General features: G+C 38.0%; 1 protein-coding gene across 1 annotated transcript in view; it reads left to right on the top strand.

Moving 5' to 3' along the window:
* Positions 1 to 24,582, top strand: part of LOC150089376 (polyamine deacetylase HDAC10-like) — a 162,386-nt gene extending 137,804 nt beyond the window's left edge. Inside the window, exons 9-11 of the mRNA XM_090389961.1 lie at positions 12,769 to 12,834; positions 15,199 to 15,258; positions 24,544 to 24,582. Coding sequence (XP_090246087.1) covers positions 12,769 to 12,834; positions 15,199 to 15,258; positions 24,544 to 24,582 — 165 coding nt within the window. The remainder of the gene's footprint in view (positions 1 to 12,768; positions 12,835 to 15,198; positions 15,259 to 24,543) is intronic.
* Positions 24,583 to 25,014: the final 432 nt, after the last annotated feature.

Below are 25,014 nucleotides of genomic sequence, written 5' to 3'. Positions count from 1 at the left end.
CTCCAAGCCTTGAACTGTATCTTTTAGTTAGAATAAAAAGCCTAGTGGCTTTTATGATAAAATCCCTGAATGTTTCTCATTTAGAATTTTCCGTTAACTTCATCAGTTGGTCCCACTGCATAGGATTTAAAAAATACCTGAGACCGCAGTAGTCACCATTATGAAAGCAAAAGCCCTTTCCATTGCCTTTAACAGTAGTTACATCTTTAAGTAAATCCCACATCAATACATTGTGATTACTGCCCTCTATTGGGTCTTTTATCTGCAACTCTTTAATGAATGGCATGTTACTGCTCATAATCAGATCAAGAGTAGTGCCTTGAGTATAGTTTCTACTGTGTGGTACTACACTCAAGGTAGTGGAAAATGAAAAAGACTAGTAGGTAATTATGCAGTCAGATATGAAGTTCTCTGAACAATGCAGTCAGTCTGAAGGATAGCTCACTGGATTTTGTCTATGATATACAGGAACTTTAAAAGCAGGGATAAGGAGGTGATAATCTCATTGTATAAGGCAGTGATTGAGTGATATCTGTAGTACTGTATACAGGTCTGGAGGCCTCGTTTTAGGTTTAGGAAGGATGTTGATCTGCTGGAATGGGTGCAGAGAAGGGCAACGAGATTGGTGAAGGGAACAAAAGGGTGGTCTTACCATGACAGGCTTTAGTTCTGCAAATTGCAGCATCTGAAGACTAAGCACGTTCGAGGTGATCTGATTGAGGTGTTTAAGGCTTTGAATGGATTGAGTGAGCTTGGTGCTGATGGCATTCTTCCTCTTGCTCAGACTACACACATGAGGTAGCATAAATTCAAATTGAAGAAGGATGAGTGCAGTATAAATAAATAAGTAAAAAATAAATAAGCCAGTATGTGGTTGATTGTTGGAACAAACTACCATCTGCTGTTATGGAAATGGGCAGTTTAAATAAATTTGAGGAAGAGTTATATAAGTTATTAGAGGTGATGGACAGTTAAAGTGAGAGTTTTTTTTTTTTTTTTTTCACTGATGCTTTATAATCTTGCTTTTTTGCATCATATGTCACTACTGCTACAAATAATGTCCACTGGATGCAGCGACTTAGATTTTATGTGCTCCTTAACTAAGAACATAACCCTCCCCTCCTGTCTTGTCTCTCCTTTGAATCACTTATATCTGTGAAACCATTTCTCTGATATCCCCACAGTGTTTGTATTTGGTGATTTGATCAGTATTTGAAATTCATTACTTGCTCTGCTTCTAGCATTACTGTGCATTCTGATATATCCGCAGCTCTTTTAACTCTTAGTACCCTAACACAGCCCATGTATTTGCTTGTTCCATGAGGAACCAAACAGGTCTTGGAATCTCCAATACTTTGCTTTACAGGCTGCTTCTAATAGCAGTACAAGTATTACTTTCACCTCTGCCTCTGGCTACTGTTATTCTTTTTTTTTTTTTTTTTTTTTTGTTTTTTAATATTTTTTATCAAAACCCCAAGCATGAAAGATATTATAACTTGTAATACTTAGTACTATACATGGGTTGAAGGTAGAGAAGATGAAAGAAAATACTTATTGATATTAAACTTAAATTTCTGTAGATTGTAAGAAAATCTATTTATGTAGATTGTAAGGAAATATGTGTGAAGGGAGGTTGTTCCAGCAAACAGAAATTGAAAGAATAAATGAGGAAGAAGAAAAGTTAGTTCTGTGAGGTTGAAGTTGGATAGAATAGGATGCTGACTGATTAAGTACATTTTTGGGTGGTTTGGGAGGGGAGAGGAATGGAATTATAGTAGTACTAGTAGTAGTAAGCTGATTTATAGAGTTTCTTAATGTACCGTTATGTAATCGACTTAATAATAATAATAGCAATAAGAGCTTAATTGACGGTATTCACCTCAATTCATCTGCTTAGTTACGTGGTATTGAAGTGGACATTAAGTTTAAAATAAATAAAGATGGAATTGTTAAAAATCTGTAGTTAAAATTTGCTCAAGGAAGAAGTGCACTACCTCGTCCTTGGTTGTCATTTATAAAATATTAATATGAGAACAAGGTGAAGCCAATATTCATAACGAGTGACTTTCGTGAAAAACACCTTTGGTTGCAGTGATAGTAGAAAAGGAATTATGTATTTAAAGAATTCCTATGTTCCCATAATGCATTTTGAGATGTGGAAACTTTACGTGCATAAGGTTCCAAACCGGTGAAAGGTTGGTTTGAAGTTTTGTGTTTAGAACGTTAAATTTAGTGTTATGGCGACACCATTCTATGACAAGCGCATCGTGTTGGAAGGTTTTGTAACTAGAACTCACCTTGATATTACTTGAAGCTAGGCACTTCCGTTTTCAAGACCAAATATTTGGTCTCCCCATGGGATTAGGAATTTCAGCTCCCTTATCAGAAATCTACTTAGCCATGATCGAAAACCAAGTATTCCAACCTTTTCCTTCATGTATTATGCTCTATATGTGGTATGCGGACAACGTGTTATTAATAGGAAACAGAGCCACCATTGATAATCTTTTTATTAAATTCAGTACAATACACGAAAGATTAAAATATACCCTTGAAATAGAAACTGACAATAAAATCAACTTCCTTAACCTCATAATATATAAAATGAGCACCAGATTAGGAACCAAAATTTATAGTAAAGACACACACACAGGAAAATATTTGCATTTTCAATCGCATTACCCACTCAGTTTTTTTTTTTTTTTTTTTTTTTTTTTTTTGGTAGTTGTTGGTGCATCGACTTCTGTGGCCATAATGCACCTCCCAAGGTTTTTGCAGTACTTTGATCCAAGCCCAAGGCGAGATTCAAACCTGCGACCTTTGGGTTGCTAGGCAGGCACTTTACCCACCCAGCTAGCCCGGTCGGCACCCACTCAGTATAAAAAAGTCCATTCTCTACAATAAAATCTACAACGCCATTAAGTTTAGTTCTTTGCAGGACAATTTATCCACTGAACTACAATATCTTATAAAGAAATTCATAGCTAGGAAATACCCTTCACATCTAATTCAGCACACAATTTCTGTTGCAAGAAATAATGTCAATAACCCACATAAGCATAGCACCAACCAGAACAACAAACAAAACACATGCATTGCCCTCCCCTATCACAGCAGACTCGGCAGACAGCTTTGCCAAGTGCTTGCCAATACAGACATAACGTTAATATTTCTTCATATAATCAAGCTGGCACCGAACTTACACAAAACGTGCATTCTCACAACCACAATCCCCTAATCGATTCAGCCATTGAAATTATTAAATTAGGATCTAGTTACAGAATCTTACAACACGAGGCACTTATCATAGAATGGTGTCTCCATAACACTAAATTTAACATTCTAAACACGAAACTTCCAACCAACCTTTCATCGGTCTGGAACCTTACGTATGTAAAGTTCCCACATCTCGAAATGTATTATGGGAACATAGGAATTCTTTAAATACATAATTCCTTTTCTCCTATCATTGCCAACCAAAGTTGTTTTTCATGAAAGTTGCTCGTTGTGACTATTAGCTTCACCTTGTTCTCATATTAATATTTTATAAATGACATCCAGGGATGTGGTAGTGCACTTCTTCTTCCTTAAGCAAATTTGAATTACAGGTTTTTAACAATTCCATCTTTATTTATTTAACTTATTTTAAACTTAATTTCCACTTCAATACCATGTAACTAAGCAGATCAATTGAGGCGAGTACCGTCAATTAAGCTCTTATTGCTATTATTATTATTATTAAGTAGTAGTAGTAGTAATGGCAAATGATACAAGAAGGAATCCTTATATAGCATCAGCCAAAAAAGAAAAAAAAAACAGTTTGCCCATCTGTACCTTTCAAGAATTTATCTAGTTCTTCCTTGAATTTATTCAATCCATTCGCAACTACCTGCTGGCTGAAGGCAAGCTTCCACACATCTACCTGCAACCATCCTTCAACTTGAATTTATGTCCCTCCCTCATGTGTGTAGTCTCAGCAAGTGGAAGAATACCATTAATATTCAGCTTACTCAATCCAGTCAAGGCTTTAAACACCTCAGTCAGATCTTTCCACGAGTTCCTGGTCTCAAGATGCTGCAATTTGCAAAACTGAAGCCTTTCTAGGTAAGAGCACCCTTTTGTTCCCTTCACCAATCTGGTTACCCTTCTCTGCACCTGTTCCAACAGATCTACATCCTTCCTAAAGTGAAGCCTCCAGACCTGTATACAGTACTCAAGATTAGGGTTTCTAAATTCCTGACATTTTTTAATCTTCGGGAATGAGAAATTGCAGTTCCTGAGAATTCTCAAGAATTCCTGAAAATTTTATTTTATTGATTAAATATTTGCTATCTTTTTGATAAGATTTTTTGTCCTTATTCTAGTCATAAAACACTATAATAATGAACTGTATATTGTGGTGTGGTGGTAGTCAAAAACTAAAATTTAAGGAGAATTAGATATTAAAAAATGAGACTGATGGTTTGATGAATGTAAACAGAAAATTTTATTACATTGATACAGTGTATAGATAGGTAACATTATTCTATACATTTATTCGAAAACTCTAAGTTTAAGATTAGCATAAAAGAAATCCTAAGTAAATGCTAATACTGAAACAAAACAAATAATAAGGAAAACTAATATTAGCATTTAACATTTACAATTATTGTTAAAATGAAATTTTAAAAAACACAGTGCATTAATTGCTTGGTCGGAAAGACTGAATCTTTGCTTAGTTTCAAATAAGTAAAAAATTTCTTTCATTTTGGGTTGAAGTAGGTCTAATTGTTAGAAGTGCATCTAATAAAATTTTTAGATTCAGTGTCAGTGTACATATCACTTCATATAAATTCATCTCACTTATTAACAATGAAAATACCTTATTTAAGTAGATTGACTCTGCTTTTTCCGTTGAAATGGATATATCTCATGTTAACTCTGTTTTTAGGTCCACCTCTAAAAACCTGGGTTCCGAATTTTCCATTTCTTTGTTTAGCATTAGCATTAGTAGAGGCATTTGATGCAAGAAAGCAAGCTTATGCAGCATCAGCCAAAAAAAAAAAAAAATAAAAATAATAATAATAATAATAATAAATAAATAAATAAAAAATAACCACTTCCACTTCACCCCTCTGTTTGTTCGAAATACCTGTCCAGCTGAGCCTTAAACTTATTTAGGCTATCAACTTCCACGACAAGGGATGGAAGTCTGTGCCACCAACCAACCACCCGCTGGCTAAAGGCAAATTTCCTCACGTCTATTCTACATCTGTCTTTCCTCAATTTGAATTTATGCCCTCTCAGGTGATTATTCTGAGCAAGAGGAAGAATCCCATAAGCATTGAGCATGCTCAAACCATTCAAGGCTTTATACACCTCTATGAGATCACCTCGCCGGTGCCTAGTCTCCAGACACTGTAATTTGCAAAATGTAAGCCTTTCTTCGTAAGAACAACCCTTTGTTCCATTCACTAATCTTGTTGCCCTTCTCTGTACTCGTTCCAGCATCTCTACATCCTTCTTGAAATGAGGCCTCCAGACCTGTATACAGTACTCTAGGTGTGGCCTGACCATTGCCTTATACAAGGGAATAATCACCTCCTTATCCCAGCTAGAAACATTCCTATATATCATCGACAATACACCATGAGCTACTCTTGCAGCCCGTCTGCACTGCTCAGAAAACTTCATATCTGCCAGCACAACCACCCCCAGGTCCCTTTCATTCTCTACCACTGTCAGTGTAGTACCACAGAGTTGATACGTTGCTCTGGGGTTGCTGTTTCCCATATGTAGTACTTTACATTTGTCAATGTTAAACTTCATTTGCCACCTCTCAGCCAATCTGCTCAACCTTTCCAGATCCTGTTGCAGTAGCATAGTGTCAGTAGTGTCCTTGACAACCCTGCCAACCTTCGTATTGTCTGCAAACTTGGACATTAAGCTTGATATACCATCATCAATATCATTTATAAATACAGAAAACAATAATGGACCCAATACTGAACCCCGAGGGACTCCACTAATAACATTAGTCCACGATGAGCAGTGTCCATTGATTACCACTCTCTGTCTTCACCCCCTCAACCACCCCTTTATCCATAGCAGCAATTTGCCTCCAATGCCACACTGCTCCAATTTGTGCAGCAGTCTTCCATGTGCAACATTATCAAAAGCCTTTCTAAGATCCAAGTATATAATATCAAAGTTATTCCCTGCATCCAGTTCTTTTGTGACTGCATCATAGTATCCAGTCAAATTGGTCAGGCAAGATTTCCCCTTAACAAAACCATGCTCATTCTGAGCTATAACTGAAGTCTTGTGTAGATGATCCTGCAGTGCTTCTTTAACCAATGCCTTCATTAATTTTCCAGGAACAGAAGTTAAACTAACAGGTCTATAATTACTTGTGTCGCCCTTTGATCCTCCTTTGTGAATTGGGGTTACATTTGCACATCTCCAGTCCATGGGTACTTCCCCTGAGTCCAAGGAAGCTCTCATAATTATGGCTAGGGGTTTGCTTACTTCCTTTGCTGCCTCCTTTAATATAACTGGATAGATCCCATCCACCCCAGGTACCGTTCTTGTATTTATCTTCAACAATTTCTCCTCCACTTTGCTCTCAGTTATTACAAGATTCGCTAGCTTACTGCCAGATTTGAATACACCTCTGGCATTCCCCTCGCTGAATAACTCCTCGTGTGAATGTCGATGCAAAATATTCATTCAGTTTGTTAGCTACCTGAGCAGGATCAACAACAGTTGACCCATCGATATCAAGTGGACCAATCTGATTCATTCTCTTCCTTCTAGAGTGTACATAAGTAAAGAACTCTTTGCTGATTTTCTTTGCATCCCTTGCTAAAGATTTCTCGTAATCTGCCTCCGCCTGCCTAACCTCCTTTCTAACTTGGTTACAGATCAACTTGTATCTATCATAGGCTTCTGTGTCACGTGTTAATTTGTATGTATCCCATGCATTTTTCTTCTCTGCCATATGTCTCATTAGTTCATCTGACATCCACTTTAGGCCTAAACCTTGAACAATATTTCTTAGTTGATATGTAAAGCCTAGTAGCTTCCAAGATAAGTTCTTTGAATGCTTCCCATTTTGAATTTGCTGTTGGTAACATCATCAGTTGGTCCACTGTATAGAATTTAAGTCCATCGTAGTCGCCTTTACGAAAGCAATAACCCTTCCCTTTACCCCTAATGGTAGTTACCTCTTTGAGTAAATCCCACTTCAGCACACTGTGATCACTGCCGCCTAGTGGTTCATTTACCTGCAGATTCTTAATGCATGAAAAATCACTACTGATAATCAAATCAAGAGTATTACTCCTTCTAGTTGCCTTCCGAACATGTTGATGTAGAAAACAATCATCCAATAAATCCACAAAAGCCTTGCTAGTGTGTGAGTGACCAGCCCCCAAATTCCAGTCAATATCTGGGAAATTAAAATCCCGCATTATAAGACTCTGATTTACTGGCCCACTCTATTTCCCTGTACAGTTTCTTATTATACTCATCAGAGTCATTAGTCCTATAGCACACACCTACTCTCAATTTTGATCTCCCAATGCTTATGTCACACCAAACTGACTCGACACTGCACTGTTCAGTGATGTCGACTGGCTTCACTTCCTTGGATTTTATGCATTTCTTAACTAATAAGCATAACCCCTCCTCCCTTCCTATCTTGTCTGTCCTTCCTGTACACATTGTACTCCCCTAATTCCAGTTCTGCATTCTTTTTATCTGTGTGAAACACCACGTCTCTATCCCAACAATATCTACCTTTGATATTCTGAACAATACCTCAAATTCATCAAATTTATTTACCAAACTCCTAGCATTGGTGTATATGCACGTATACATGCACCTGTTCTTAGCTACCCTAACACAACCCATGCTTTTACTTGTACCTCAATGACTCCCAGCAGTCTCTGAAATACCCTGCAACTTGTTTTCCAGGCTGCTGCTCATTCCAATAGAAGCAGTGTAAGAATCACTTTCACCTCTGCCAGTGGCTACTGTTAATCTATTAGTCCTTCTATCCCCCCCCCAAGCTAGCAGTTTTCCGACCCACCTAACACTGCTTCGATAGCATCGGCAAATATTCTTGCACCCTTTCTATTTAAGTGTATCCCATCCCTGTAGAAGCAGTCTCTCCTGTTAACAAGCACAGACCAGGCTGAAAAAAATTCTACCCCTTGAGCCTTGCACAATCTTTCCAGGGCCGAATCGATCGAATTGATCTATAGAAAAGGCATGCAGCAGAAACAGAACATCTATGAGACAGAGTGGAGAGACTCTGTTAGAGATGTGTCATAAATTAGCCTAAGTGCCCTCTTTTGAATGGAATCTAGAATTTGTGGTATCGCTCTTATACATAGAGAATGACCAAAACATATTGACAAATAATTAAGAGATTTGAGAGTACTGGGAGTATTCTAGCCCTTCTTAGAAGTGGTAGATCATGTTCTGTTAAAACTACAGAAAATGCTTGGTGAATCGATGAAGCTGAACAGAGTATTCCTTAAAAGTCAACACAACAGCCTCCACTCAAACTGAAGCTGTCACAGACATCTCTCAAATATAATATTTTTAAAAGATTAGCATTAGCATTAGCATTAGTAGAGGCATTTGATGCAAGAAAGCAAGCTTATGCAGCATCAGCCAAAAAAAAAAAAAAAAAAAAGTAAAATAAATAAATAAAAAATAACCACTTCCACTTCACCCATCTGTTCGTTCGAAATACCTGTCCAGCTGAGCCTTAAACTTATTTAGGCTATCAACTTCCACGACAAGAGATGGAAGTCTGTTCCACCTACCAACCACCCGCTGGCTACAGGCAAATTTCCGCACATCTATCCTACATCTGTCTTTCCTCAATTTGAATTTATGCCCTCTCAGGTGATTATTCTGAGCAAGAGGAAGAATCCCATCAGCATTGAGCATGTTCAAACCATTCAAGGCTTTGTACACCTCTATCAGATCACCTCGCTGGTGCCTAGTCTCCAGACACTGTAATTCGCAAAACTTAAGCCTTTCTTCGTAAGAGTAATCCTTTGTTCCATTCACTAATCTTGTCGCTCTTCTCTGTACTCGTTCCAGCAGCTCTACATCCTTCTTGAAATGAGGCCTCCAGGCCTGTATACAGTACTCTAGGTGTGTCTACAGTACTCTATCCTTTCTGTAGACATTGTACTCCCCAAATTCCAGTTCTGCATTCCTTATATCTGTGTGACACCATGTCTCTGAAATCCCAACAATATCTGCCTTTGATGTTTTGAGCAATACCTCAAATTCATCAAATTTATTTACTAAACTGCATTGGTGTACATGCAAGTATACATGCACCTGCTCTTTCTCTTAGCCACCCTAACACAACCCATGTGTTCACTTGTATCCCTATGATTCCCAGCAGTCTCTGAAATATCCTGCATCTTATTTTCCAGGCTGCTGCTCATTCCAATAGAAGGAGTGCAAGAATCACTTTCTCCTTTGCCAGTGGCTACTGTTAATCTATTAGTCCTTGTATCCCCCCCCACAATCTAGCAGTTTTCCGAGCCACCTAACACTGCCTCGATAGCATCAGCAAACATTCTTGCACCCTTTCTATTTAAGTGTATCCCATCCCTGTAGAAGCAGTCTCTCCTGTTAACAAGTACAGACCAGGCTGAAAAAAATTCTACCCCTTGAGCCCTGCACAATCTTTCCAGGGCCGAATTGATCAACAGGGCTCTCATCATATACTCCCTCCTATCGTGTCTGGGCAGAATTGCAGACACTTTCAAATTCAACCCTAATTCACGGCTTTTTTTCATCAGTGACCTGTACTTGTTAAGTAATTCCTCTGGTCTCCTACTCTTAATATCATTAGTGCCAACGTGTACAACTATATCACCTTTTGTGCCCTTAAAAGATGATATCCGCTCTACAACGTCATCAACCTTTGCCCCTGGCAGACATACTCTGGTCCTGTTCCACCTATCCTTTTTACAAAGCATGTTTCCCGTTTCCCTGACAATAGAGTCACCAACAACTACTAGTTCCTTTGGGACCAGTGCATTCTGCCTTGGGGGTTGCCGCTGTGTTGCGCGATGACCAAGTGCAAGCTCTGGCATTGGTGTGGGCAGCTGAGGGCTTGATGGGCCCCTCACTTGTAATCCTTCGAGGGTATCCACCCTGTCCTTCAAGCTCTCATATAGGCCCATAACAACGCTGAGTTGTCGCCTGATTTCCTTACACTCCTTGCATCGCGCACATACAAAGACATCCCCCATGGCAGTATCATGTCCCATACCTGACTGCTCTGCAAACATCAAGCAAATAGTGCATCTTAAAAGGCTGTGATTCAGAGGGCAACTGCCCTCCTCAGTTCTCCCCTGAGCCACAGCATTCCCATTAGCTTGAGCCTTTTGCTTTGCTGCTCTGGTTTGAGTCATGATTTCGATTTACTTTCAATAAAATTTCAATTTTAGTACAAAATTAAATCCTAAACTTGTATCCCAATACAGTTATAACGCTATATTTATGTTTCAGTAATGAGTGTTATATACGAAATCTACGAGTGCTATCTACGAAATATTTATGTTTCAGTAACGAGTGTTATCTATGAAATCTACGAGTGTTATCTACGAATATTTACGTTTCAGTAACGAGTGTTATCTACAAAATATTTATGTTTCAGTAACGAGTGTTATCTACGAAATCCCTTTATATAACTTCCGTATAAAGTTATGTATTAATTATTTATGTTACGTAACCTAAGTGGTTATATGTATAGTTAAAAGTACAATTTAATTGCCAATGAAGTTCGACAAGATTAATAGATTTTACTGATTAATTTTCCCGTAACAATGGCGGCTATTTACGAACGGTAAACACGTGAATTTGATACCCTTTCCGATACTAAGTAATACCTACAAAATCTCTATCCAAGTTACTTTAAACTTAAGTACCGTAAATAGGAATATAAAGCTACTCTAGAAATAAGTCAATATGTCAATTTAAACTAATAAAGCAGAAAATAAATCAGAAAAAACTTCTCTGTTCCAAGAGCAGCAGAAAGGCACGTCCGCACCGGCAACTCTCGTTAGCAAATAACCAAAGGGCCGATTCATAGTATAAAGTTTATATTCCAAAATTACATCTATTCTAAATGGTGATGACCTTGACAAAAAAGTAGAATTTAAGACTAAATTTTATTTTTAATTTGGATTGGTAAGGCAGTTTTCAAACTGAAGAGCAATGTTAAATCACCCGTTATGATCATTTAACATTGCTTTAACATAACATTTATTATACCTATAATAATCTACATGTGCAAACTGAAAGTTATTTAGATTCTCCTGGGACAATTATTTCAGGTGGAGGGAATCAGTTTGAAACCGGTGGTTGGTCATTGTTTTTTAAGGAAGTTATCTTACACTGTTGGAAGTTATCTTACATTGTTACAGTGTAAGATGACTCCCAATAAGATAAGATAACTCTTTATAGTAAATATTACAAACAAAAATTCTCCAACAGGTGGATCGGTTTCTTAGCCTATTTGGGGTCCTTCAGTCTGTATCTGTATCTTCCTCGCTGTTCCAACCTAGGGTTGGGTCACGTGAATCAAAGCTTTCTATCTTCCCAAATCTTATCTTCTGTCATTCTCTCCCACTCAATTCCCTTCATTTCCACATCTTCCTTAATCTGATCTCTCCATCTTTTCCAGAGTCTTCCTCTTGGCCTCTTCTTGTCTATTTTCATCTCAAACATTCTTCTTGGTATTCTGTTCAAGTTCATTCTCTTCATGTGTCCAAACCATCTCAAACGTGATGCAGTCACCTTCTCCCTCAAACTTTCTATTCCCAAGTTATTCTAATGTCAATATTTCTAATTTTGTCTCTTCTAGTTTTAGCTAGCATAGTCCTTTAACACCTTCATTTCCATTGCTTGGATTCTACTGGTATCCTTTTTATTGATCCTCCATGTCTCAGCAGCATAGGTCAAAATAGGAACAAAATATGCCCTTTATCAGCTTTTTACACTTCATTGGAACTTCCCCTAGCCCATAACATGCAGAAGTTAACGTTACAGAAGAAACTGACTAGCTGCTATTCTCCTTGTTATTTCCATATCTAGGCTGCCATCCCTTGTTAATACACTCCCTACGTACTTAAAATTTCATTTCCTTGGAAATGAAAGTGGAATTTCACCACTTCCAACATTTCATTCCATAATTTTATCCATTTTACACTCACTTCTCCCACTCTGTCCATCACCATCTCTTTGATTTTTTGGCTACTTATATTTAGACCATATTCACTGACTGTCCTTCAGTGTAACCTAATAATTTAATCCTCTAATAATTTAATTCTTTAATCATTCTAAGAACATGCATTACTGAGGAAAGTTACATAAAAGCACTCTTTACATAAAAAGAGTGCTTTTATGTAACATCAATTTGGACATCAAATTTTAGGACATCAATTTGAATGTAAAACGTTTTTTGTCTACAATTTTGATCTTATTTTTATTGTTCGTATAAATATGAATTCTAAAGCAGATTTCTTTCTGTCTATTGAAATATTGAGATAAAAATGTTAAGTGACCCACCCTATTTATGCCTTATACACTCATTGATTTTTATATTTAATTACAATTTTTCTCATTGCTATTGTAAACAGTAGTCCAAATTTAAAAATAAAAATATCAGCAATGTTTAAAACATTTATTAGTGTTGCTTTTAAAAATAGTGAATATATATATATATTTCAATGTATTCCTTTTTAGGTTGGGCTTGGAAATAATGACTATTTATCATATTTTGTCAATGTTCTAATGCCTGTAGCTTATGAGGTAAGTCTGTCTGTCACTTTTTAGCTTAATAGATACCTTGTCTACCAGTTCATAAATTTTTCTTGCACAGTTTGTTTTGTACAATTAAGATGATTCTTTATTAATGTTCATGTTGATGTTAGAGGTTTGTTTCCACAACTAGAAAAAAAATAATTATGGCAGAAAATGAACCACAGATTTGTTGAGTCTATTGTCTGAGATATTGCAAAATAATTTTCCTATTTTAGTTTGTTCTAGTATTTAATATTTGTCATGCAGCAAATGTTATGTTTCTTTCTTCTAATATGATCAAGGCATTTTGTACTTTTTTTTTTTTTTTTTTTTTTTTTTTTCAAACTACACAACTATTTATTGCTACAACACAGGGGAAAATACATTCAAACAAGTTTTTTTAAAATGTTTATTAACAAACGGCGTTTTAAAGTGATATCCATGTATACATTATCCACACGAGTAATTTATTTCAATAGGAATGACATGATTAACAATGAAACATTTGTTTCTTTTAATTAAAAAAATGATGGCCAGAAAAATTAAAAGAAACGTTTTCTACTTGAAAACAAAAGTAAAGTCAGATGTCTGTTTAATATTTCTATAGTTGTGTTCACCCAAACACATCAAGTATCAAACAGTTGACAATAACATAACTATGTATGATTGCAATCGTTTTCAAGATTCTTCTACACCATGTACTTTTAAACAATGTAGACCCATGTAGCTCTTTGATTTGAATACCTTATGGCATATACTGCACCGGAAAAGCAATCTGTTGGTCACATGCATAGTATTTTCATGCCTCCAACGGCTGCTGTTTGATGAAAACAGCTTATTGCACTGTCGACAATGAAATGCTTGTTTCCCTCGTGATAAATATTGCAGCTTGAAGTTTTCTTTGAATAAGGTCCTTTCTATGACAGAGATTAAAGTGGACCAGAAATATCTTGATCACATCCTCCATATTGTCTGCCGTAGCGATGTACTAACTTACATGAAAAATATGCTCACTGTATTATTTTGAGTTGACTGCCTATATTCCCAATATCATCCAACATGTAACTTGAAATAAATATCACTTCTTTTGTAACTTGTGTACAACAACCACACATCGAAAAACAAAATATAACAAAGTATCCAGCACTGTACTTCTGATCCTGCACTACTGCCTGCCGTTTAAATACATTTTCTCAATCAATATTATTTTTAATTCAAATAGACATTCGTTTTAAAGTGAGAACTTTCTATTTGGTATAAAAGATAGGGTTACCAAATTTTCAAATCTCGAAACTGGGACGGAAAAAAGGAGAAAATTTCTCCTTAAGAAAAGAAAATTTCTCCTTAAGAAAACCATTTGAGAAAGTGAACATAATTCTTTAGACAGCATTTCTGCAGATTCACAGTTTAATGGTGGGGATATATCTCTTATATTTGCCTATTCACACAAGTTTGTCTGGGTAATGTATTCACTATATATTGAGAATATAGTGAATTTATAACACTTATGGGGATAAGAGGGATATACCCTTCCATGCCCTTGTTTAAAAATCAGAAAAGTGGATGAACCCAGATATTATCATTGCTGCCCTTTATTCACTGTTACCAACTGTTTGTTGTTTGTTTGTTATTTGGATTTTAGGAGCATTAGCAACTAAGGCCATATTGCTCCGGGATATGCGGTGGTCATTCCCTGTCCTATCCGCATCCTCCATATTTGGTGGTGACGGGCTCGAACCCCGGTCTAATCAAGAAGCGTGTGCTACGCACTGCTGCTCCTTCCCACCTGGCTACGGAGGCGCCCACTGTTACCAACAATCTATTAGTTATAGAGAATATATCCTCCCTATGTCCATGTTTAAAAATTGGAAAAGTGATATTCAGACAGCATGTAAAGGGAAGCAATTATAATTTCATAGTTTATTCTTTTTTTCTTATTTTATTTTTATTTTTTGATTTTTAACTATTGGAGATATATCTCCTATCCCTACAAAATTTCCTGGATAATATAGCTATTATATTTAGCACAGCTAATATACAGTACTTCGGTCAGATAATGAAAATTTCAGGCTTTTACCAGTTGCTTTGGTAAAAGTCTGAATTTCGGGCTTTTACCAAAGCGAATCAGTAAATCCTACACTTTATCAGATATCAGGCTTTTAGATTAACATATATAGGTCAAGTGCCTTTACTTCGTGATAGTGTTTTTTAATATTATCAGATAATATTTGTAGCTCAGATAATCTAGTAATATGACTTAACAACATTTACTCCCGGAACAATGTAGTAAATACTTGAAAGTTTTAATAGAAAACTATTTAATTTAAATATTTTTTATATCCTCTTCTTACTATATTTATTTTATATATACAGTTTTCTCCAGAACTTGTATTAGTATCTGCTGGCTTTGATTCTGCTCTAGGTGACCCAAAGGTAAGTTTTATTTTCTAACTTTTATTTGTAGGTTGATTTAAAAGTTAACCTTAAACTTTGGAAAGTTTATTGTCAGTACGGTAGTAAAGGTAGTGGGGTTGTTTTTCACACAGGCATTGAAATAATTTAATAATTGTACACCTCCATGCATACAAAATCTGCCTTGGGACATTCTGGGCCCTGAATTGAAATAGAATCCACCACCTCTACTACTACTTAGCTGTGTAGAACCATCCTAGTATCAGGAGTTTAAGGTACACTTAACTTGTTTTGTGTTTAATTGGAAGTTTCAGTTTGACGCTTTTCTTTTGTATATTACTTGGCTACTTGCCTCAATTATACTCTATTCATTAATTCACATGCTAGCATAAGTTTGCTGGTATGGCCACAACTTGTCTGATGAGAAACCAGTTAATTTTTAAATGACTTTAATAACAGTACCTTGAATTTGCACTGTTATTAAGGACATGATTAATTTTAATTAATTAATGATTAAGGACATGATTAAGAGATAATTACATTTTCAGACCAGACATTTTCAGACATTTTCAAACCAGAGCAGCAAAGCAAAGGGCTCAAGCCAATGGGAATGCTGTGGCCCAGGGGAGAACTGAGGGGGGCAGTTGTCCTCTGAATCACAGCCTTGTAAGATGCACTATTTGCTTGATGTTTGCGGAGCAGTCAAGTATGGGACATGATACTGCCATGGGGGATGTCTTTGTGTGTGTGCGATGCAAGGAGTGTAAGGAGATAAGGCGACAACTCAGCGTTGTTATGGGCCTATATGAGAGCTTGAAGGATAGGGTGGATGCCCTCGAAGGATTACAAGTGAGGGGCCCATCAAGCTCTCAGCTGCCCACACCAATGCCAGAGCTTGCACTTGGTCATCGCGGAACACAGCGGCAACCCCCAAGGCAGAATGCGCTGGTCCCAAAGGAACTAGTAGTTGTTGGTGACTCTATTGTCAGGGAAACGGGAAACATGCTTTGTAAAAAGGATAGGTGGAATAGGACCAGGGTATGTCTGCCAGGGGCAAAAGTTGATGACGTTGTAGAGCGGATATCATCTTTTAAGGGCACAAAAGGTGATATAGTTGTACACGTTGGCACTAATGACATTAAGAGTAGAAGACCGGCGGAATTACTTGACAAGTACAGGTCACTGATGAAAAAAAGCCGTGAATTAGGGTTGAAATTGAAAGTGTCTGCAATTCTGCCCAGACACGATAGGAGGGAGTATATGATGAGAGCCCTGTCAATCAATTCGGCCCTGGAAAGATTGTGCAGGGCTCAAGGGGTAGAATTTTTTTCAGCCTGGTCTGTACTTGTTAACAGGAGAGACTGCTTCTACAGGGATGGGATACACTTAAATAGAAAGGGTGCAAGAATGTTTGCTGATGCTATCGAGGCAATGTTAGGTGGGTCGGAAAACTGCTAGATTGGGGGGATACAAGGACTAATAGATTAACAGTAGCCACTGGCAGAGGTGAAAGTGATTCTTGCACTGCTTCTATTGGAATGAGCCGCAGCCTGGAAAATAAGATGCAGGATATTTCAGAGACTGCTGGGAATCATTGGGGTACAAGTAAACACATGGGTTGTGTTAGGGTAGCTAAGAAAAAGAACAGGTGCATGTATACTTGTGTGTACACCAATGCTAGGAGTTTAGTAAATAAATTTGATGAATTTGAGGTATTGCTCAAAACATCAAAGGCAGATATTGTGGGGATTTCAGAGACGTGGTGTCACACAGATATAAGAAATGCAGAACTGGAATTTGGGGAGTACAATGTCTACAGAAAGGATAGACAGGATAGGAAGGGAGGAGGGGTTATGCTATTAGTTAAAAAACACATAAAATCCAAGGAAGTGAAGCCAGTCGACATCGCTGGACAGTGCAGTGTCGAGTCAGTTTGGTGTGACATAAGCATTGGGAGATCAAAATTGAGAGTAGGAGTGTGCTATAGGCCTAATGACTCTGATGAGTATAATAAGAAACTGTTCGGAGAAATAGAGTGGGCCAGTAAATCAGAGAGTCTTATAATGGGGGATTTTAATTTCCCAGATATTGACTGGAATTTGGGGGCTGGTCACTCACACAGTAGCAAGGCTTTTGTGGATTTATTGGATGATTGTTTTCTACATCAGCATGTTCGGGAGGCAACTAGAGGGAGTAATACTCTTGATTTGATTATCAGTAGTGATTCTTCATGCATTAAGAATCTGCAGATAAATGAACCACTTGGTGGCAGTGATCACAGTGTGCTGAAGTGGGAGTTACTCAAAGAGGTAACTACCATTAGGGGTAAAGGGAAGGGGTATTGCTTTCGTAAAGGCGACTACAATGGACTGAGACAGTATTTAAATTCTATACAGTGGCATCAACTGATGATATTGCCAACAGCAAATTCAAAATGGGAAGCATTCAAAGAACTTATCGTGGAAGCTACTAGGCTTTACATACCAACTAAGAAATATTGTTCAAGGTTTAGGCCTAAATGGTTGTCAGATGAACTAATGAGGCATATGGCAGAGAAGAAAAATGCATGGGATACATACAAATTAACACGTGACACGGACGCCTATGATAGATACAAGTTGATCTGTAACCAAGTTACAAAGGAGGTTAGGCAGGCGAAGGCAGATTACGAGAGATCCTTGGCAAGGGATGCGAAGAAAAACAGCAAAGAGTTCTTTACTTATGTAAACTCTAGAAGGAAGGGGATGAATCAGATTGGTCCACTTGAGATCGATGGGTCAACTGTTGATGACCCTGCTCGGGTAGCTAACAAACTAAATGAATATTTTGCATCGACATTCACACATGAGGAGTTATTCAGCGAGGGGAATGCCAGAGGTGTATTCAACTCTAGCAGTAAGCTAGAGAATCTTGTAATAACTGAGAGCAAAGTGGAGGAGAAATTGTTGAAGATAAACACAAGAAAGGCACCTGGGGTGGATGGGATCTATCCAGTTATATTAAAGGAGGCAGCAAAGGAGGTAAGCAAACCCTTAGCCATAATTATGAGAGCTTCCTTGGACTCAGGGGAGGTACCCATTGACTGGAGATGTGCAAATGTGACCCCAATTCACAAAGGGGGATCAAAGGCTGACACAAGTAATTATAGACCTGTGAGTTTAACTTCTGTTCCCGGAAAATTAATGGAGGCACTGGTGAAAGAAGCACTGCAGGATCATCTAGACAAGACTTCAGTTATAGCTAGGACACAGCATGGTTTTGTTAAGGGGAAGTCTTGCCTGACCAATTTGATTGGATACTATGATGCAGTCACAAAAGAACTGGATGCAGGGAATAACTTTGATATTATATACTTGGATCTTAGAAAGGCTTTTGATACTGTTGCACATGGAAGACTGCTGCACAAATTGGAGCAGTGTGGCATTGGAGGCAAGTTGCTGCTATGGATAAAGGGGTGGTTGAGGGGGAGAAGACAGAGAGTGGTAATCAATGGACACTGCTCATCGTGGACTAATGTTATTAGTGGAGTCCCTCAGGGTTCAGTATTGGGGCCTTTATTGTTTTCTGTATTTATAAATGATATTGATGATGGTATATCAGGCTTAATGTCCAAGTTTGCAGACGATACGAAGGTTGGCAGGGTTGTCAAGGACACTACTGACACTATGCTGCTGCAACAGGATTTGGAAAGGTTGAGCAGATGGGCTTCGAGGTGGCAAATGAAGTTTAACATTGACAAATGTAAAGTACTACATATGGGAAACAGCAACCCCAGAGCAACGTATCAACTCTGTGGTACTACACTGACAGTGGTAGAGAATGAAAGGGACCTGGGGGTGGTGGTGCAGGCAGATATGAAGTTCTCTGAGCAGTGCAGACGAGCTGCAAGAGTAGCTCATGGTGTATTGTCAATGATATATAGGAATTTTTCTAGCAGGGATAAGGAGGTGATTATTCCCTTGTATAAGGCAATGGTCAGGCCACACCTAGAGTACTGTATACAGGCCTGGAGGCCTCATTTCAGGAAGGATGTAGAGCTGCTGGAACGAGTACAGAGAAGGGCAACTAGATTGGTGAATGGGACAAAGGGGTTCTCTTACGAAGAAAGGCTTAAGTTTTGCAAATTACAGTGTCTGGAAACTAGGCACCAGCGGGGTGATCTGATAGAGGTGTACAAAGCCTTGAATGGTTTGAGCATGCTCAATGCTGATGGGATTCTTCCTCTAGCTCAGAAAAATCACCTGAGAGGGCATAAATTCAAATTGAGGAAAGACAGATGTAGGATAGATGTGCGGAAATTTGCCTTTAGCCAGCGGGTGGTTGGTGGGTGGAACAGACTTCCATCCCTTGTCGTGGAAGTTGATAGCCTAAATAAGTTTAAGGCTCAGCTGGACAGGTATTTCGAACGAACAGAGGGGTGAAGTGGAAGTGGTTATTTTTATTTATTTATGTTACTTTTTTTTTTTTTTTTGGCTGATGCTGCATAAGCTTGCTTTCTTGCATCAAATGCCTCTACTAATGCTAATGCTAATGCTAATGCTAATTTTTTCATTGTCAGTATGTCATGCAGGCATGAAATTTGGATTTATATATGCTTAATACCTCAGTTCATTGTATCCTGTTGGAATATATTCATATTGTCAAATTACAATGGTTTGACGGTTTGCAGGTGTGGAGAGAGCAACATTATGCAGATTTAATATAAATATCCCAAAGATGTTACATGGAAACTACATGCTACTTAGCATGAGTAGGAATAAACACAATATACAGTATATGGGTGATATAGATCATCCATAGTGCCATTTTGAATATATTTCCCCTTTCCCAACCAATTTGGCCAACAGGGACCATTTTCAGGCCCTTCTGGCATCCACCCCCCCCTAATATTTATGCACCTCTAATAAAAAGAAACCCCAAGTTGCCTATTGCTAGAGAATATAGCCAACCACCACACAGTTAATTCAACCAAGGACATTTTGATTAGGCGTGTGGGCTCAAACAATATGAAATAACATTGAAACCAGTCCAAGGATAAATAGGACGGATCCAAAGGATCTGTCCTATTTAATATCTTAGAATGCATGAAGTAATGTTGAACAGTCAGATAATTGTCATGTAGTAGTAGTAGTGGCATGTGATGCAAGAAAGCAAGTGTATGAGCTTATGCAGCATCAGCCAAAAAAAAAAAATCACACCATTCCCTCCAAATGCCTGTCCAGTTCCTCCTTAAATTTATTCAACCTATCAACTTCCACAACGACAGATGGAAGTTTGTTCCAGCAATTAACCACCCACTGGCTAAAGGCAAATTTCCGCACATCTATTCTACATCTGTCTTTTCTTAATTTGAATTTATGTCCCCTTAGGTTCGTAATCTGAACAAGTGGAAGGATCCCATCAGAATTCAGCGTGCTCAACCCATTCAAGGCCTTATTCACCTCAATCAGATCACCGTGCAGGTGCCTAGTCTCCAGCCACTGCAATTTGCAGAACTTAAGCCTCTCTTGGTAAGAGGATCCCTTCATTCCCCTCACCAATCTTGTTGCCCTTCTCTGTACATGCTCAAGTAAATCTACATCCTTCCTAAAATGAGGCCTCCAGATCTGTACGCAGTACTCAAGGCGTGGCCTGACCATTGCCTTATACAGACGGACAATTACCTCCTTCTCCCTGCTAGCAAAATTCCTATATATCATTGACAAAACCCCATGACCTGCCCTGGCAGCCTGTCTGCATTGCTTAGAAAACTTCATATCTGACTGTACAATTACTCCCAGGTCTTTTTCATTTTCTACCACCTTAAGTGTAGTACCACACAGTTGGTACGTTTCTCTGGGGTTACTTCTACCCATATGCAGTACTTTGCATTTGTCAAGATTAAACTTCAGTTGCCACTTCTTAGCCCATCTGCCCAAATTATCTAGATCCTGTTGCAGTAGCACACTGCCATTACTGTTATTAACAACCCTGCCAACCTTTGTATCATCTGCAAACTTCGAAATTAAGCCTGATATACCTTCATCAATATCATTGATAAATATACAAACAACAGTGGGCCCAACAACGAACCCTGTGGGACTCCACTAATAACATTAGTCCAAGAAGAGCAGCACCCATTGATTACCACCCTCTGTCTTCTTCCACTTAACCATCCTTTTATCCATTGTAGCAACTTACCCTTAATACCATTCTCCTCCAATTTGTACAATAGTCTTCCATGCGCAACAGTGTCAAAAGCTTTCCTGAAATCCAAATATATGATATCAAAATTATTTTTTGCATCCAGTTCCTTTCTAACCACATCATAATATCCTATAAAATTTGTCAGACAAGACTTTCCCTTAACAAACCCATGCTGTGTCTGAATTATTGCTGCAGTCTTGTCTAGATGATCCTGCAATGCATCTTTAACCAGTGACTCCATTATTTTACCCAGAACAGAAGTTAAACTAACTGGTCTGTAATTACTCGTGTCACCCTTCGATCCCCCTTTGTGAATTGGGGATACATTTGCACATCTCCAGTCCATGGAACCTCCCCTGAGTCCAAGGATGCTCTCATAATTATGGCTAAGGGTTTGCTTAGTTGCTTTGCCGCCTCCTTTAATATAACTGGATAGATCCCATCCACCCCAGGTGCTTTTCTTATGTTTAACTTCAACAATTTCTCCTCCACTTTGCTTTCAGTTATTACAAAATCATTAAGTAAACTGCTACAATTTGATAACCTTCTGCCATTTTGAAACCTTAATAATTCCTCATGTGTGAATGTAGATGCAAAATACTCATTCAGTTTGTTTGCTATCTGAGCAGCATCATCACCAGTCAAACCATCGATGTCAAGTAGACCAATCAGATTCATCCCCTTCCTTTTAGGGTTTATATAAGTAAAGAAATCCTTGCTGTTTTTCTTAGCATCTTTTGCCAAGGATTTCTCGTAATCTGCCTTCGCCTGCCTAACCTCCTTTGTGACCTGATTACAGACTAGCTTATATCTGCCATAGGCTTCTGAGTCACCTGAAACTTTATATGCATCCTATACATTTTATTTCTCTGCCACAAGCCCCATTAGTTCATTTGATAACCATTTAGGCCTAAACCTTGAACAATATTTTTTAATAGGTATGAAACTTTTAGTAGCATTCACGATTAATTCCTTGAATGCTTCCCACTTAGAATTTACTGTTGGTAACCTTGTCAGTTTATCCCACTGTACAGAATTTAAAAACTGCCGGAGACCACTGTACTTACCTTTACGGAAGCAAAAACTCTTTCCTTTACCCCTGATGGTAATTAAATCTTTAAGTAAATCCCACATCAGTACACTGTGATCACTGCCACTTAGTGGTTCCTTTATCTGCAAATTCTTAATACACGAATGATCACTGCTGATAACCAGATCAAGAGTATTACTTTCTCTGGTTGCCTCTCGAACATGCTGCTGCAGAAAACAATCATCCAATAAATCCACAAAAGTCTGACTAGTGTGTGAGTGACCAACCCACAAGTTCCAGTCAATATCGGCGCCTCCGTAGCCAGGTGGGAAGGAGCTGCAGTGCGTAGCACACGCTTCTTGATTAGACCGGGGTTCGAGCCCGTCACCACCAAATACGGAGGATGCGGAAAGGTCAGGAAATGGCCACCGCATATCCCCGGAGCAATATGGCCTTAGTTGCTAATGCTCCTAAAAACCAAATAACAACAACAACAACCAGTCAATATCTGGGAAGTTAAAATCCCCCATAGAAGACATTCTGATTTACTGGCCCATTCTATTTCTCTGTACAATTTTTCATTGTACTCATTCGAGTCATTAGGCCTATAACACACTCCTACTCTTATTTTTGCTTTCGCAGTGCTTATGTCACACCAAACTGACTCAACAGTGCACTGTTCATCTATATCAACTGGATGCACCTCTTTTGATTTTATGCTTTTCTTAATTAACAGCATAACACCTCCTCCTTTTCTATCCTGTCTATCCTTTCTGTGCACATTGTACTCCCCAAATTCCAGTTCAGCATTCCTTATATCTGTGTGACACCACGTCTCTTCTATCCCAACAATATCCGCCTTTGATGTCTTGACCAATCCTTCAAATTCAGATGTAAGAGAATGCCTGAAGCTTAGAACTAGGAGACTATCTCTGGCCTTCATACAGATTCCTAAAATGATGGTAATTTGGAATAGCTTTCAGAAAATTAAATGCATAACAAAAAAGATGGAAAACATGAATCACCTTCTCTCTAACTCTGTTGACATCTTTTGCAGTGCCAAAACATAGCTTGATATCAAGACTCCCTTGTATTCATTACATCCCTGCAGGATTCTTGTTCATATGCTCTTGTAGATTTAGTATTAGAATTATACTTTTTGATCCAAGGAAGCAAGATTATACAACACCAGTAAAAAAAAAAATACTATCTGCTTCATTTGACCATCCTTCTAATAGGTTAAATTTATTCCAACTACCCAACACCAGATGGAAGTTATTCTAACAATCCATTACTTTCTGACCAAAGCAGATTTTTGCACATCTATCTTGCAACCAATCTTTTCAAATTTAAATTTATAACCACCTTATGTGTAATCCAAAATTTCATCAGCATTCAGTTTATTCATCCATTTAATGCCTTATATTAGGGATGGCCATAGCACGGCTCTGGCAGGCTTATGGTGCGGCTCTCATGCGGATATATTTTGATTTTTATTTATATCAAAAATTTATATATATAAAAAAAAAGTAAAGTGCAGCCATTATCAACCCACTGCAGGATGGAAGCCTCCTCAACAATTCATGCTGAGGGAAGTGGACCATAGTCTGCCACGCTGGTCCGGTGCGGGTTGGCAGATCGACCGTATTCAGCAGTCAGGGGCTTGAACCCCGGTCTACTCAAAGAGCATGTGCTACTGTACTCCTGCTCCTAACCACTTGGCTACGGAAAAGTTTAAAAATAATAACTTTATTTTTTAAGCAAGCATATTTCTTATTACAAAGTTTTTTTCAAAAACATAAAAAAGATACACAAATTTCTCAAAATACTAATTCTGACAGAAAATACTTCACAAAAGATATTTACATATTAGGTTTGCTTTTCAATGCTTTACGGGTGTTGTCCATCTTAGCAGTTAGCTGCTGAAAGTTTGGTTGACAACTTGTTAGGGCAATATGTCAGTCAAAACTCATCATCAGTCAAAACAGACCAATACTACTTATTTTTAATAAATTTAAGTGTTGAATACAAAGACTGACAAGAATATGTCGTACTGAAAATAGAGATTAATCTCTCCACTCTTGTTTTAGGATATTTTTGTTCCAGAACTTGCTTCCAAAACTCAATAGTTGAGCAGGCACTTCAACTCTACTGCTTCTATATCCCCAGCAGTTGGCAGTGAGATGGGACAGCCATTTCATAATGTCAACAAGAAAATAATTTTTCAAAAATGCAAATGATAGTTTAAGTGCTTTTAATCACGAAATCTATCATAAATTTCTTCTGCCAGTCTGTGTAACTTGTATACATAATCTCTAGTTATTATTTCAAATCCAGATAGAGTTTGCAAAGTTTTACTCAAATGCATGAAATGAGTGAAGGTTTTAGAAATCAGGTCCTTCTTAAAGAGTTTCAGTTTGTTGTGGAAGCTGAACACACTGGTTTCCGGACCTGCATGTAATATTCCAGATATGGCCTAACTATTACCTTACACAATGCAATACTTATCTCTTTGTCCCTGCTGGAAAAGTGTTTTATATCATTGACAGAACACATGGCTG

This window comes from Mastigoproctus giganteus, chromosome 2, assembly GCF_048544385.1.
Source record: "Mastigoproctus giganteus isolate SK-2022 chromosome 2, ASM4854438v1, whole genome shotgun sequence".
NCBI lineage: Eukaryota > Metazoa > Arthropoda > Arachnida > Uropygi > Thelyphonidae > Mastigoproctus > Mastigoproctus giganteus.
The sequence above is the reverse complement of the archived record's forward strand: the minus strand, read 5'-3'. Positions and strand labels throughout refer to the sequence as shown.